At 42.2% G+C, this 14,749-nt stretch overlaps 1 protein-coding gene across 2 annotated transcripts in view; it reads right to left on the bottom strand.

Annotated features, from left to right (window-relative positions):
- Positions 1 to 2,887: 2,887 nt before the first annotated feature.
- The window catches only part of LOC124214220 (uncharacterized), a 53,804-nt gene continuing 41,942 nt past the window's right edge, over positions 2,888 to 14,749 (bottom strand). For both annotated transcript variants that reach the window (XM_046616398.2, XM_046616397.2), the window contains exons 3-6: positions 12,443 to 12,586; positions 6,543 to 6,874; positions 6,197 to 6,471; positions 2,888 to 5,009 (exon numbers count right to left, since the gene is read on the bottom strand). In XM_046616398.2, the coding sequence (XP_046472354.1) occupies positions 4,280 to 5,009; positions 6,197 to 6,471; positions 6,543 to 6,874; positions 12,443 to 12,586 (1,481 nt within the window). In that variant the 3' untranslated portion in view covers positions 2,888 to 4,279. The remainder of the gene's footprint in view (positions 5,010 to 6,196; positions 6,472 to 6,542; positions 6,875 to 12,442; positions 12,587 to 14,749) is intronic.

Here is a 14,749-nt window from a genome sequence, read left to right as displayed (position 1 = left end):
TCTACAACGGAAGCGTGAAATTGATAATTAATCATACCACTGTCGTGTTCTTTCCAACTGAAATGATCTAAATTTCGATTTGTGGAAGCCGTTTACGAAAACGTAACACTTCATTAAAAACAAAAATAAAATAATGTACGTCGCCGGGTTCTTCAAGCTTGTTTTGATAAAATGGACCGGCTAAAAGTAATTGCATTACGCAACGCGTTTTGTTCACAAAATGTATCATGAATGATGTGCACACATTCCAATTGTTATAGTACACTTCGAGCGACGAGTTTCAGCTGCACGCAATGTAGCCTTAAAATGTATGATCAACACATCGCGATTCAAATGCAATTACAAACGAGGTGAGCATGCAAAATTGCTCAAGTGTCGTGTGATCTGAGTAGCTTGAAATACCGTCGGAAACTAGATTTGACGATGAACTGGTTTATACCGTCACGTTGGAGAGGCCTGGTCTCAACCGGTTGACGGACTCAAAACTCCGTTGTATTTGGGGCACTTCACGTAAACTCGACCAGATCTTGATCTTATAATCTTTAATTTAGTTCAAGCTTTTCAGATGATAGTACAGGTTCATTGAAATCCTCGAATTTCGCAATTTTATCTTATTTTAAGTAAAGCAGACGAAAACCTGCCAATGAAATCACGAGATTTTGCGCATACGCATTTGGCTGTTCAGTTTGCTGACACTGTCACGACAGAACAAACATGTTGAAATTAAGCCAATGGTGAAATTAATTTTTTCACTATCACTTATCGGAATAATGATACGTTTATTCATCATCAATATCGCTTTCATCATACATATTACAACATGGTTCTCATGGAATTGTCAATATTGCAAAAGTTCTCTCAACCTGCGCCAATATTTTACTTCAACACGGTTAATCCTTCACTTTCATGCAACTGTAATCGTATGCTGGTGCGGAACCGCAGTTCAGCAGCCATGAAGTTTCGAGAGTTTTTCGTAAGGTAATGACAACAATAATCTAATCTCTGGTGTCCCCAATTGACAATTTTATGTCAGAACCTAAGGACAACAATGAAAGGAAAACGTTTGGACTTCGGGAGGGGTAATAATTTTGAACATTAGTTACGCTGACGCCTGACAACTTATATCCATTCTTTTTACTTCTTATTCCCCCTTTCTTACCGCCAAAATTCACCATTATAATGTATAAACGGTAGTTTACGGTTCTTATAAATTTCTCCTTGGCATATATATATATATATATTATATATATATATATATTATATATGTAGGTATGCAACGTGAGCGGGCAACAGAGTAATACCGGAGCTGCACGAGAGGCGTTAGTAGGTACAAGAATAATGACTTAGGATTAGCTTTCCTCAAATTAGTGTCACACGTCCGGGGTATTTATCCAGAGTTACGTGGTTAAACACCGAGGACAATCTAGTTAAATCACAACGTGTACCGAGTGTAACTCGTGCAAACAAACAGCTACGTGCCTCCCGGATATGTTTGCTTCTAGGTTGGTGTTGAGGCGTTGCGGGAAAACGAGAAAGATTACGACCGAAGGGTATAGTGGAATTGGAGTATTACTATTATTGCTGTTATTGTATTATTATTATTATTATTATTATTGCCGCCGATAGGCGGCGCTGATTTTATGGCTGAAAAATTGTGAACTTTCAACATTATAGATTCAACGTTTTTCCGTTTACGGAAGTGTTTTGTAAAGTCTCATAAAAGCGCCTAAATCTTTAAGATTATAGAAAATCGGAAACTGAATTATGACTCGCAGAGTGGTTTTGTAGATCCAGGGGTTCAGGCTACAGGTGAAAAGATGCGTACGTTACGCAGGGTGGCGATTTTCAGACGCACGATGAATTTTAAGCGTGACTTCATTAAAGGGCGGTGAAAGCATAGATTCGGGTTCTATTACAGGCGGAAATAAGTTTAAATAGAATAGTAAAAAATGGACAAACTATGTCCAGTATTTTTATTTTCAAAACTGGGTAAACTCTCCAATTCGCATATCCTTCTGATCCTGCATACTTACTGGAACGCGTTTAGATACGAGGTTTGTGTGGAATTTTTTAATCAAGTCAGCTGATTGTCGGATCGTAACGAATGTATTTGACTAATTCGGTAGTCCGACATGTACACAAAGAGTCGTAACGCGTCGAGGCTGCAGATCTGCCGCCTCGGGCGGGGCTTTTTAGTAAAAAATAACATTTTGACGGGGCTGATCAGCCGCTAGATCTGCTGAGATAACAGTGAAATCCGAAACGTGTTTAATCGCTCGGCGAAATCTCGTAGCCATGAATCTCTCGCCGAGAGAAGTTCTTTGCCAAGCTGACCGGGAGTCACAAATTACGCTACGCCTAGGCCGACACACCGCGACCACCTGTGTATGTGTAATATGTATATGTATATGTATGTGTATATACCTACGACTCGGAGTAATTGAGACTCGGTTGCGAATAAAATTAAGCTACTTTGCTCAACCTTATCTAGATTCTCCCCACACGCGAGCCTGCGAAGTGGGTATAGCAATATTATTTACTGCGGACATCCACTATGTACGATGATGAGGAAAATAACCGTGGTGAAAAGCCTGAAAAAAGTTAGAAAAAATCTGCTCGTAAGCTTGGTTTTTTCACGATTTTTTCAGACAACACGGCAAAGTATTTTTCTTCATCAGTTCGAATACTTGATCCACGAATCATTTTGTTTCTCAATTCGATGAGAATTAAGAATACCTATAGGCACGATTTTTTTGTGCTTTCTATATTACTGTGCATGTTATACGAAGTAATGTTACGTTTACTCACCGGATGCTCTTTGAAGCGTGGCGACGATATTTCCTAGCGAACGTAATCGCGTTAATTGATATATGTTAATATTCGTGGATTATAGAAGATTGAATAATTTTATTTCACAACTTTGTCTTTAAATATACACATAATATACAAATATTACAATTTCTATAAAACGACAATAAGATAAGATTATTAAAGAAGTTTTCCAATTGTTTCTCATTTACGAAATATAATGACTGCTGGATAATAAGTGATTGTTATACGAACGTTTTATTCAACTTATCATAACGTAAACCTGAATTTGAAAGATCGTACGTACTAAATATACTATTCATTAGTTGGTTAATCTAAAGTTTTTATCTCGATCCGTTTTGTTTATTTTTTAAGCTTGTTTTTGTTTTCGTTTTCGCTGATGTGATTTTATTGCAGAACTTTTTTCTCGACAAGTTACATCATATAATGTCTTCGTACCGATCACACGGCCGAATCATCGTTCAGGATATTACGATACATCAATCGTGCAGCTCGAAATGGAATTCGCTCGCACAGATTTTTATTATAGATATACACGTTACTCGCGGTAAGTCACGGACTTTAGACGATGACTTAAGCTTTAACTCTAACGCCCATGTGTGCGTGTGGATCCGAAGGAAAAAATTGAGGAGCAAAATTTTTCAATGGCACCGTCATATTACGTACATTATATGTAGAATATTCCTATGTGTACTTACGTACGTCGTTGCCATGGAGTTACGTGAGAACTTTGAAGCACAGTAACACATTTTCGTTTGATACGTATTTTTTTTAACTTTATAATATCGCCCTTCGTCGCGTTAATGAAACTTGACGAGTGCACCGTTCAGTTTGTGAAACAACGTTTGGAATATGCAGAGAGTAATGTTATCATTTCGACCAAACAAGGACGGTTATATTTTGAGAAATGTTATTTAAATTTACTTTGTAAATAAAATTTGCGTTACAAAGAGTCAAGGGAATTTCCGAGCCGGTCTCGACGAGGCTGTGATGAAGTAAGAAGAAAAAAAAAAAGACACAGGAAAAAAGATGAACCATGGCGGCTGGGTTGATAAACCTACAACAAGCCACTCTCGGCAACTGGTACGTTATACATACATATAATACCTATCAGCGTGGAAATCTTCGGTACACATCCGTGCTTCTAAGGTAGAAATCAATTCATCCGTGGGACCGTAATCTCGTTCTGCCAGGCGGATCGCACGAATGTGAGCGTAAGTAGATGCAAGTGTGAGTGCGAGTGCGAGGCGAGCTGGACACGCGTAATTATACCTGAACGCATTGCGTGGATATAAGAGGGAAGAGGGCACTCCTCTAAGCGCCGTTACCTGGTCGCGCCCAATTACCGGGGCGTTTCTTCTGCTCCGCCGTGGAGTTACGCAGCGATCCCTTCAATGACTAATCACAGTGGCGTAATTTCATTGTCACAAACGTACGGGTAAAAGGTCGTTCAACAGACGGTGTTGTATATCGCCTCCTCATCCTCGGCGCTCCCGGAGGTCTCGGAGATCGCCGAATGCGAGGCGAGCTTGACGTACCCTCGGTCCCGCTCCTTGGTCCCCTTAGCCTCCTTCTTCCCTCCGGATCCGTGCAGCTTATCCCTTCCGACTACCTGTAAAGCTACGCTACCCGTCGGCTCGCATATCTCGGCGTAAATGTCCTCCGCCTTCGGCGGCGGCGTCGCCGGAAGCGGAGTGAGGCTGTCCCTGACCCTCGAGTAGGGCGGGTCGAGGTCCGGATGGTTCTGCACCTCGAGGACGCTCGTCGACACGGACCTCTGGACCTGCTGTCTGCCGGCCGCGGCCCCTGGGAGGAGGGAGGTCGCCTCGGACTCAAGGCTCGCGTACCGTTCCGGCGACCGCATCCCGATTTCCGGTCGAACGGCGAAGGTGAAGGAGGCGGACTTCTTCGCGGGGTTCCGGCTCCGCCCGCCGTGAGCTATCCTCGATATCCGGTCGAGGAAACCACTTCCGTTGCTGCTCTGCCGTGACTGGCTGCTTCGGTCCCTGATAGTCGTCTTCTTCATGTGCTCCAGACCCTCCTTCAAGCTCTGGAGGATCGGCTTCGTCTCCGGCTTCGACTTTATCTCCTTCAAGTGGAGTTCCTTCAGCTCCAGGTTCGTCCCTGCTGGCTTCGGCGGTGCCACCCTCGGCTCCGTCGCTCTCTGGTCCAAAGCTCGCCTGCGAAATGATTTTAACGGGTTTCAGGCCTTGAGGAACGGGAGTTCGAGGTAAGGTACGTAGCTTCGGACTAGGGCTCTGCGATTGATGGATTAATCCTGGACTTCGATTAATTGTTTTTTCAGTTAGTCGATTTGATCGAAATTTCGATGTTAAAAATACGATTAATCAAATTCTATGATTAATCGATTAGTGGCATAGTCCTACTACGCGTGGAACCTCCAAGGAAGACACGTTGCGGCTCGGATATTCACTGCTGCAGGATTAAGCTTTTAATCAATCATGTACTAATTTTTGACGATGTCTGAATATTGTGTGAGGCAGGAAAAGAAATCAATGATTCTGAAAATGGGGCGCTGTATTAATCGACCACCAAATTGTAACCGTAAATTGACCTTTATCATACGGGATGAAAACTGTAATTAGTTTCTCACCTAAAATTAATCATCAAGATGCCTTTACTTACATATATACTGTAGTAACATATTGACATTGTCCAGTAAATGAATACCGTTCATTCATCGAATCAAGAAATGTCTGCACGACGACACGTTCATCACCAAATTACGCATTGAAGAAAAGCATCATCGTTATCAAAGTGCAGATAAGAGACCATGCCTTCAAGTTGTGTTATGATTGACGACCTTCGTCGTCTAGGGTAATCATCGATATTCAGAATACAGCATATTATTAATCAAAATTATACGTATGCGCGTGTAATTAATGGATTTCATCACTTAGTGCACTTTTGTAAACATTTTTCGGTATAGTTTTTTTCATTCGTAGTTTTTTCAGGAATGAATATAACATCGGACTATCAAGAAAACAAAGGTGATTTCACGGAGCATTTCCTGAAATGAAGCTGCGGGCACAGAATATGGATGCGATAATTATCTTCAGCCTATAACATTACGTACGTACCCGAAGTCACTGCTGTAGCAAAGGTCAGTCATATCGAAAATTATTGTGGAAAATATCATGCTATTTTAGATGATTCCATGGAAACATTGTCAAATTTTGCAGTATTTTTTACAAATCTCATTTGGAATATCAGGAATATCAGGTGCTTTACAAAAATTTCATGAGGTCCAAAACACGGGTGTAAATTTTACATACCTACAACGATCCAACGTTCCGTTTCTAGCAACCTTGCCTTAACCCTAACTGTCCACTATCGAAGTTCTCACCTGCAGGCCGATAACAGTCGTTGCATCTTCGGCGAGGCCAATAACCTGGCCTCAGACGGACACCCCAGCCTGGCCCTTTTGACACGAGGCGCAGTTGGCCCGGTAGCGAGAAGCTCCAAGAGTTCCGGGATCGTGGATCCCGGCAGAGGTCTCTCGGGCAGCAGCGGTACCGCACAACCTAGGACGATGGGGCCCCGAGTAGTTTCCTCGAGCTGCATGAGACCCGTGTAGTCCCGAGGGAGCGGAATCGGCAGAGGTCCAGCTACGAGGCGAACCTGTGCCAACAGACCAAACAGACGCGACCATCTCTAGCGCTGCGGCGAAAGGGGTTCGTTCCTCCTCTTACCTTCAAGGGTAGGTCCCTCCTGGCTAGCTGGTGCACCCTGTAAAGAACGGCGTCGCTGTCCGTGTTGAGGTTTCCGCTTTGGCAAGTCGCATAGAACTCGCCCCTGCTCGACAAGGGAGCGAACAACTCGTGACCATGAGAGTCCAAGCACTGGGCGTACTGGTCCCGCTCCGACGACCTCGAGCTCTTGCCCTCCGGCATGTTGCCGATCACGCCGGACACCCCGGTGGATATCGGAGCCCTCCTCGTGTCCTGGAAAACGGCTGCAAGTCGAAGCACCTCCCCGGCTCGAACGGTGGTTTTGGTGTAGTGTGCTCGGAGGTTGCCGTTTTCTGTCAAAGAGAATATCATCAGACCGGGTCACGTCAGGTCAAAGGTTAAACGACTCGGTCGCTCGCTCGCTTGCTCGCATTTGTATTCAAGCCGTCCGAGGTGCCGTTCGGATTCAAATCCGGTGATCAAAGATAGTCCGAAGAAGAGATACCGATCTCCGTGTGCCAGAGGAGCTGTTCGTCGTTCGGTACCGAGCTGTATATACCTTCGTACATAGGTAGGTACGTACTCCGCAGTGCGGAGAAGGCATCTGCGCGGAGGCCGGTGTATTAATCATGCGGGCTGTCCCATTTGAATATGTCGCCACAAATATCTGACTAGCGATCAACCGGCTATGCGGCCACGCCGTATCTACGAGTATGCTTCGACCGGAGCGGAATGACGCATTACAGAGGGCGCTACCTCACTCTGTACCGACTACGTGCATCGGCTATGAGGCGACGTACTCGGACCTCGGACCCCACGAGAGAACATCGAGCTGAGAATCATTCGTCTTCAGGCACTGTTTCAGGAATCCCAATTAAGTGAAATTCAAGCTTCGTCATTAATATGCATCGTGCTCTGAAGCGTCATTCCCTTGCGGGTATGTTACGTTTGGATTTTTCTACGCTGAAAGCGCACCGAGTGAATAACTGATCGTACACGGTATTCACCATTTTTTCTACAAAGGTTGCGGTTGAAGCGTTTAATCCTTCAACCCTCAAATCATACGCATCTCAAGCCGTAGTGAACTCCGCAACTTCCAGATTGCATCACGCCCCTCATACTCGACTGACAATGTGTTCATAGAAAGGGAATTAAATGTATTTTATGAGGATGTAAAATGAACGTTGGCGTGTCGTAAAGTGAGTATCAATGTAAGCTGAAGAACAATAAACATGTAAAACGTAGTAGAACGGTCATCGATAAATTATTTTTTGTGAGGTTGTCCGAACCCCAATTTACCGTTGTGGGATTAGATAATTCTTTGTAAGGCTGTTGCGGAACCAGATTTTACTACCATGTACGTTTATTTATGTACCGGTATTGAATATTCAAGAAACATGGTGAGGACACTTTGGCTAATGGCGATTATTTCGAAACAAAATTTTTTGAACTGCGTCTTGACTTCCGTGGTGAGCCTATTTGTCATACTGATGTTATTATTACAGAAAGAATATTTTAAGAGTAATGGCAATTTGGGTTTAAACCATTCACGAAATTATGCCTAACGGAATAGTTCCCACATCAATTTTTGCTTCCCTGCATGACTATCCATACCAGCCGCTGTATCTATTGATACATATTTATTTCCACCTACAATATGAGAATCTACGACGCTACACAATTTCCGTTCCCTGCTGCCTGACAACCAATAATTATGATGTCTTAAACTAAGAATGTTACGTTACCTGAGCTAAAAACTACGGTCTCTACATCATGTTATGTACATTATATTAGCCGTACGTGACCGGTCACGTTAAATATAACAAGACATGATTATGAGGGGCTGCTTTTCTACTTTGTTGGTTTTGCGGTACTGGTTTATGAAACGCCTTCGGAATTTCTGGCAGTATTCACACCTTGCGGTGATGCAATGACTACCGAAGGTACAGTTCGAATCATTGGCTACCGAAGATCCCATTCACAAACAAGCAGAAAAAGAATGTACTTAAAATCTGATTTTTTTACGCCTACCTATAATCATTTATCGAGCATTTCGTGAATCGGATCACTGATGCAGAGGCACTCGTTGGAACGGTAACGAAAACGTAACATATACCCTTACCAGTCCAACAACAACAGTACTGTACAGGTTCTCAGACCGCACTTTTAGTTTTGCATAAACGATGAAAATAAAACCGGTATATTTTGTATTCTGCAACAGCGGACGAGGGACACTGATGTCAGATTTATTCGAATAGCCATATTTGTCATCGCGACAACGGTTTAGCATCCAAAAGCATTACTATTTCCCAGTCCAAACGAATTTCGCACGCGACTGGTACCCTATTCTTCTCAAGTAATCGTCCATCTCGCTTCACGCAACACTTCGTCACCCACGACGTGTCATTGGCCTTTGATGCATACGCTCAGGTCCGCCTCTACAGGTACGTACGAAGCCGCAAGCTTTTGCGACAGCTATTAGGTTACGCACGGTTCGCATCCGCGGATCTACGTGTACCTGCATCAACTTTCGTGTCACGGGCAAGCACGCTGCTCCTAGCCGCAGCAATGCAGGAATATTGCGCAGCGCGTGACTGTCCGTGCGACGAATAAAGGCGCACGGTGTGCGCGTATTATCCTCGGGCAAAATTTTCCTACGTGCTTAAGTCGCGCTTGATAAGTGTAGCCTTGGTACTCATGGAACCGCCCCCTGCGACGCGACAGATTATTGTAATTTTTATATCGAGTTTCAATATAATACGTTACGTTGCTTTTCTTGTAGGTAATTTGAATTTTAAACGTGGCATCGCGTTTTAAAATTTATGTTTTCGATAAGCGATGTAATTATTTTTTTAGACTCGTTTCAGGAATAGGTATTTTCAAGTTATAAAGGTCATCTTGCCAAGAGTAGTCGCTTCAACCATTTTCTTACCAGACTAGAAAATGCTCACTTGCACTTTTTTTTGTGTACGGTGCTGTTCTGAGCCATCGGTTGCTGTACCGGATTGACCAATTTCAAATGGCTGTAATTCGTAAGCGACAAATTTCCCATTCAAAGTGAAAAACATATTGTGTTAAGAAATTTTCGTCTCTTCAAGCACCAGTAAGAATACAATGTGTAGGTGAAACGTTTACATCTGAAATTCTTGCTTCTTGATGGGAGGCCACGTAAGACAAGCAAATCCGTCTAATGAATGATATGCGGATGTGCAAATCATTTTTTTACGAGAAGAATATTGTTGAAAGAATGTAAAATTCGAAAATTTGGTGATCCGTCGTTAATTTTTCAAAATCACCAAATTTTCGAATTTTACATTCTTTCTAAAAAACATATTATTTATTAATATGGGCCGCGAAAATACATATGGGGAATACCATGCGAATTTACCCAGCGTCTGACCCACGTCATTTTTGATTGTGTTAAAAAAATTTTCCGCAATTTTCCCAAATCCGATACAGTACCTCGAATTTCTTCAGATTTTTCATTAAAATGTTTAAATATTTACAAATATTGAGAGTGATTTCCAAAAGGACCTTTTTCAAAATTCTCAAAAACTGAATTTTCTATTCCAAACATTCCAAGACTGGGCCGACGATGGGTCGATTTTTAAAAAAAATTTCCAGAATTATTAATTTTTTCGATCAACTAAAACATTATTCAAACGGTCTGATAGAATTCCCAAAAGTTAAATGTGCCAAAAAGATAGTCCAGAGTACCTAGTTGAGAGTGGAAACTTCAAGTTCTCAAAATTTTTTGCTGCGCAACTGTCATTAAAACGCGTTTCTAGATCAGCACAACAATACCGAAATTTTACATCAACCGATTCAAGTTCCGATAACAAGAGTATTACTGGTAAAAATCTCCATACATCTGGGCTCGATTAACCATTCAACATTTTGTCAACAGTCACGACGCGATTGCGGGATTCAGGACCAATTTTGAAGCGAACGCGTTAAGGTTGTATCCAAGAAATTGCACGTTTTACGAAATCATTTTCCCCTGCAGATATAACTCTTCGTTGCCGTCACATCGTCCCTCTTTCACGCGCGTTAATCCCAGTGACCTTGGTCGATCGTAACGCTCTTCGTTCGCTGCACTTAACGCCAAGCCTAAATTACTGAGATCTTGATCGTCGAGCCAATTTCTGAGAGGTGAGAGGTGAGGCCCGTGTATCTCGCACGAACACCTCTGCGCCGTGGTGGCGTTGCGATACCAGCCTTACCGCATAGTAATAAGTGCAGCGGACGGCGGCAGCCGTCGTCCCTCCCGCAGGTTCGAAGGGTTCGCACTCGAGACGAATGACGCAATTAACGCGACCTGCCCGCGCGGACGCTTGCGTGCCGTTTATGGCGAGCCGATCCAGGGAAACCCTTGACGCCCAGGCGACGATGTTGCCTCAACTCGTAAACGAAGCCGTTAAAACGTATGTAAAATAAGATAGCACTAAGGCTTACGGGTGAACCTTACTGTCCGACATTTTTTCATTCGACGATAGAGCGAACTGGTGGTCGATATAGAAACTTCCTATGTCAGGAGCGTACGTAAATGCAAAATTGTTTTTGGTACCTATCGAGCTTCAAATATAAGAAATTTATTGTTCTTACGCGAATATATACTATAATGTCAAATCTTGGACAGCATAGAAGGTTTCGCAATCAGTCGTAATATATGTAAGTATTATTGTTTCGCTAACTAACTGATGTTATTGCAGCTACGTGTTATTGCAACGACTTAATACTGCTACTGTATTTGTTTTCAGACTCAAACCAGTTATAATGGTCAATATGGTCATGCTCATACTCAACGGATCTGTGAAATTTCAATTCAATTGGCTGTTTTATTTCATAGTTACGTGATAGTAAAATTTCAAGATCTCAGCATAGGTACTCACGGAGAAATTAAAATTTAAACCAAAATTTCCGTGATTAATACAAACGAGCCTTTCGAACTTTGTGTAAAAACATAATCTCGGCAACGAAATGAATGTTACTACTGAATTTGAAAAACGATACGCTCATAAATTATACACTACAGGCACTATGACGCTGAAGAGTAATATTGAAATGAGTTCTAATTACTTGCGATAAAAATGAATTGTGATCAAAGAGTCCAAGTGTCCCTTAATCAACGAGGGACGTTTCACAAGCTGTACATGTTTTTGAATTTTATTCATCAAACATCTTTCAATGTCACTATCTTTTGATAGGTATGAAATGACCGAAACATCCTCATGCATCACCTGGATGCCGCATTCGTTAGGAAGCGACTATCTCACGTTTTCACCGTCAATCAGCAGGCTTTACTTATTGATAATAACAAAAGACATGCATTACTCATTTCTCGAGTAAGTCCTGAGAAAAGTAGTCATGATCGGAACACAGAGAACTTGAATTCTCCAAGTTTGCCAACTCTCGAAAAGGTCGGTATTTTTTTTTTTGTTTTTTTTTTTCCGGAAACGTATCGGTGGAGGCTGTTTTTCCGTTTCAAACCTTACTTGGGACTTGGCTGATTCAGATTGCAATATGCTTCTTGCATATATCCAACGCGTCGCAAGTTGTCGGTGAAGTCGTTGGTACCGCTCTAGTCGTTCGTCAAGCTTTGAATAGAAATTTAACGAGTCGGTTTCCACAATGATTACAGTTCAAATCGCGTCTTAATGTCGGGTGCATTTAGAAAAGAGAATAGCGCAGTGACAATAGCAGCGTGAGTCATTGCAGCGTCTGAGAGGAAATTGCGCACTCACCTTATAAGCGACCAGGGACTGCAGTCTTCGCGAGTTCTGAATTTGAGTGGGCAGGGCGAGGTGAGCGGATATAATAGGGAATAAATACAATACTGCATACACGGAGCTAGTTGAAAACTGTCAAAGCAGACGGAGCTCCATATTCAGACAGAATACAATTTACTAGCGTACACTTACCCATTTTTGAATGTGTCAGGGTGTAAGCTCGGAGCGGTTTTGCCAGAAGGAACGCCGGGACTCCGGCTCGAACCAGAGCGCCGACTCTTCTGTAAACTCTCGCACTTCCGGTTCCGCTACCTGGCGATACCACGGAAAACCAACCTGAAACACAAAAAAGAAAGTTGGTAAAAATAATTTATGTAGTGAGGTTTAACGTGATACTGTTGAAGATGGTATTTTTAAATTTGAAATACCTTGGTTACGTTATCAAACACACCCATGATGTTCAGCATCAAGGAATAAAATATGTTACAAAACTTAATCTGATTGAACGTGTAATTTATTCAATGGTGTACATCACTGACTAGAATATGAAAACAATGATTATAATTAAGAGTTATTGAGCAATTGCCTTCGAGTGACTCGGCATGACTTCGACTTGACTTTTTCCGTTCTGATAAAATCAATTGCCATTGATTTCGTGGTACGAATATTTGTAAATTTTCGTCAAGTTTGCGGTTTAATACACTTTTCCAGGAATCTCTACAGCACAGAAATACGAAAATTAACTTTAGAAACGTGTTAATTTCAATGACAATATTAAATGTACACATGATTCATCTGAAATGGGGTATATAAGTGAAGTGAATAGGCAAATAATATAACCACGGTGTAAATAAGGGTCGTATTGATAGAACGTCGAGATTCCTTGGATCGTCGTTAAAACGTAAGGGTATGGGCGGGTATAACATACATCTACCTAAAACATCACCGATGGTACATACCTGCGGTAATTTAAATAAGAAATTTACTACCGACGCAGCACAACTGAGACAGAACAGGTCAAGATAATCGCGAAGTAATTTACAATCGGGGTTACACATCCGTTTCTTGTCATTGCTATTCACTATTTACTAGTAGTATTCACTGGGGCTAAGGCTAGGAGGGCCAGGGGACGTAAGGTATATTACTTCGAGTCCGATCAGCAAGCCAGCTTGCAGTTTATGGTACGCTTACGCTGCCTCTGCCACGCCGCTCGATTGACTTACGACGCCGATCGAAAGGCCATGTTACTTTTATTGGAGTTCAGAAATTTGTCATCGATACTACCAAGTCCAGCTGCAACTATATTACTCGTCCACGGATTGAGCGTTCGACTTCGCATGCGCGAGCTTTTTCGGACCTTCGTACACGGCAAGTTCGCCACCTCAAATTTCAGCTGTTGAACACGTTTCGTGAAGGTTGTGTAAGAATTCTCTTTGGTTAAGCAGATATTGAATAGCTAATTTTAGGGTTTAGGAATTGCTTGTAAAACTTTTGTTATCAAATGACCGACGACTGGTGACTCCTGCGAATCGTCACAACGCCATAATTTCAATTCGCCACTTGGCTCGGGAGATTTTGACACTACCTACGAGTAAGTTGGCCCCCCTTGTTTTTCACATTAAAATATTATCGCGTTATGATTTTACCGACCTTAAAAGTTCAACTATCTTGCGCGTGCGCTATTCGTTAATCAGCATTCCAAAGTTCACCGTTTACATACGGTAAGGCTTTATGCTCGATTACAAAAGACACTGGAAACACTGAAGATGATCACGAAGCCAAAGTAGAAGAAAAAAAAAAAAAGGAGAAAAACTAATCAAAAAGAAAACACGCAAAGTGAAAAGTAGTTATCCTGGTTGAATGCCCTGGCAGACTAATACAACCCACCATTCAGCCTTTTCGGATGCCTCAGGGAATACCGCGAGGTCTGTCGATGAAATCTAGGGGAATCCTCAATCAGTTGATACAAGAATTTGTGAACGCATCCTGCAGATTTACGATATCGGTATTTACGAAAGCCGTGCTTTATTATGTTCAACCATATTTCACACCATTATACATATACCCGTTTACGTTGGGTGAGGGCCTCTGTAATTTGATTACAAGGCATTATTACCATGAAACCACGTTGCGCGATCATAATTTTTTTTTATTATTAAACTCGATTACAATTTTTTTTCATTCGCGTACCTCCATGATCAGAGAGTTTAACTCTATAGGCTGGCGATTGTAGTGAGGGATAACGAATATTGGCGGTAAATTGCCGCTGCTCGCTCGTGAAACTGCCGATCAAATTTCATCCTCCTTGCACACCGTCCGATAGTATTAATTTGAATGTTTATTAGCAACGCAAGGTCCGGCCATCAGTCGGCGTGTGATAAAATTTTTCCCATGGTAGGTGAAGAAAGACTTCAAGTCCTATCGCTCGGTCTTGCAGAAGAAAGTATAAACAATGGAATTGATGATCACTATTTTATAGTCAGGTTCGAAGTTTCTACA

This window comes from Neodiprion pinetum, chromosome 3, assembly GCF_021155775.2.
Source record: "Neodiprion pinetum isolate iyNeoPine1 chromosome 3, iyNeoPine1.2, whole genome shotgun sequence".
NCBI lineage: Eukaryota > Metazoa > Arthropoda > Insecta > Hymenoptera > Diprionidae > Neodiprion > Neodiprion pinetum.
This window is presented reverse-complemented; position numbering and strand designations above follow the sequence as displayed.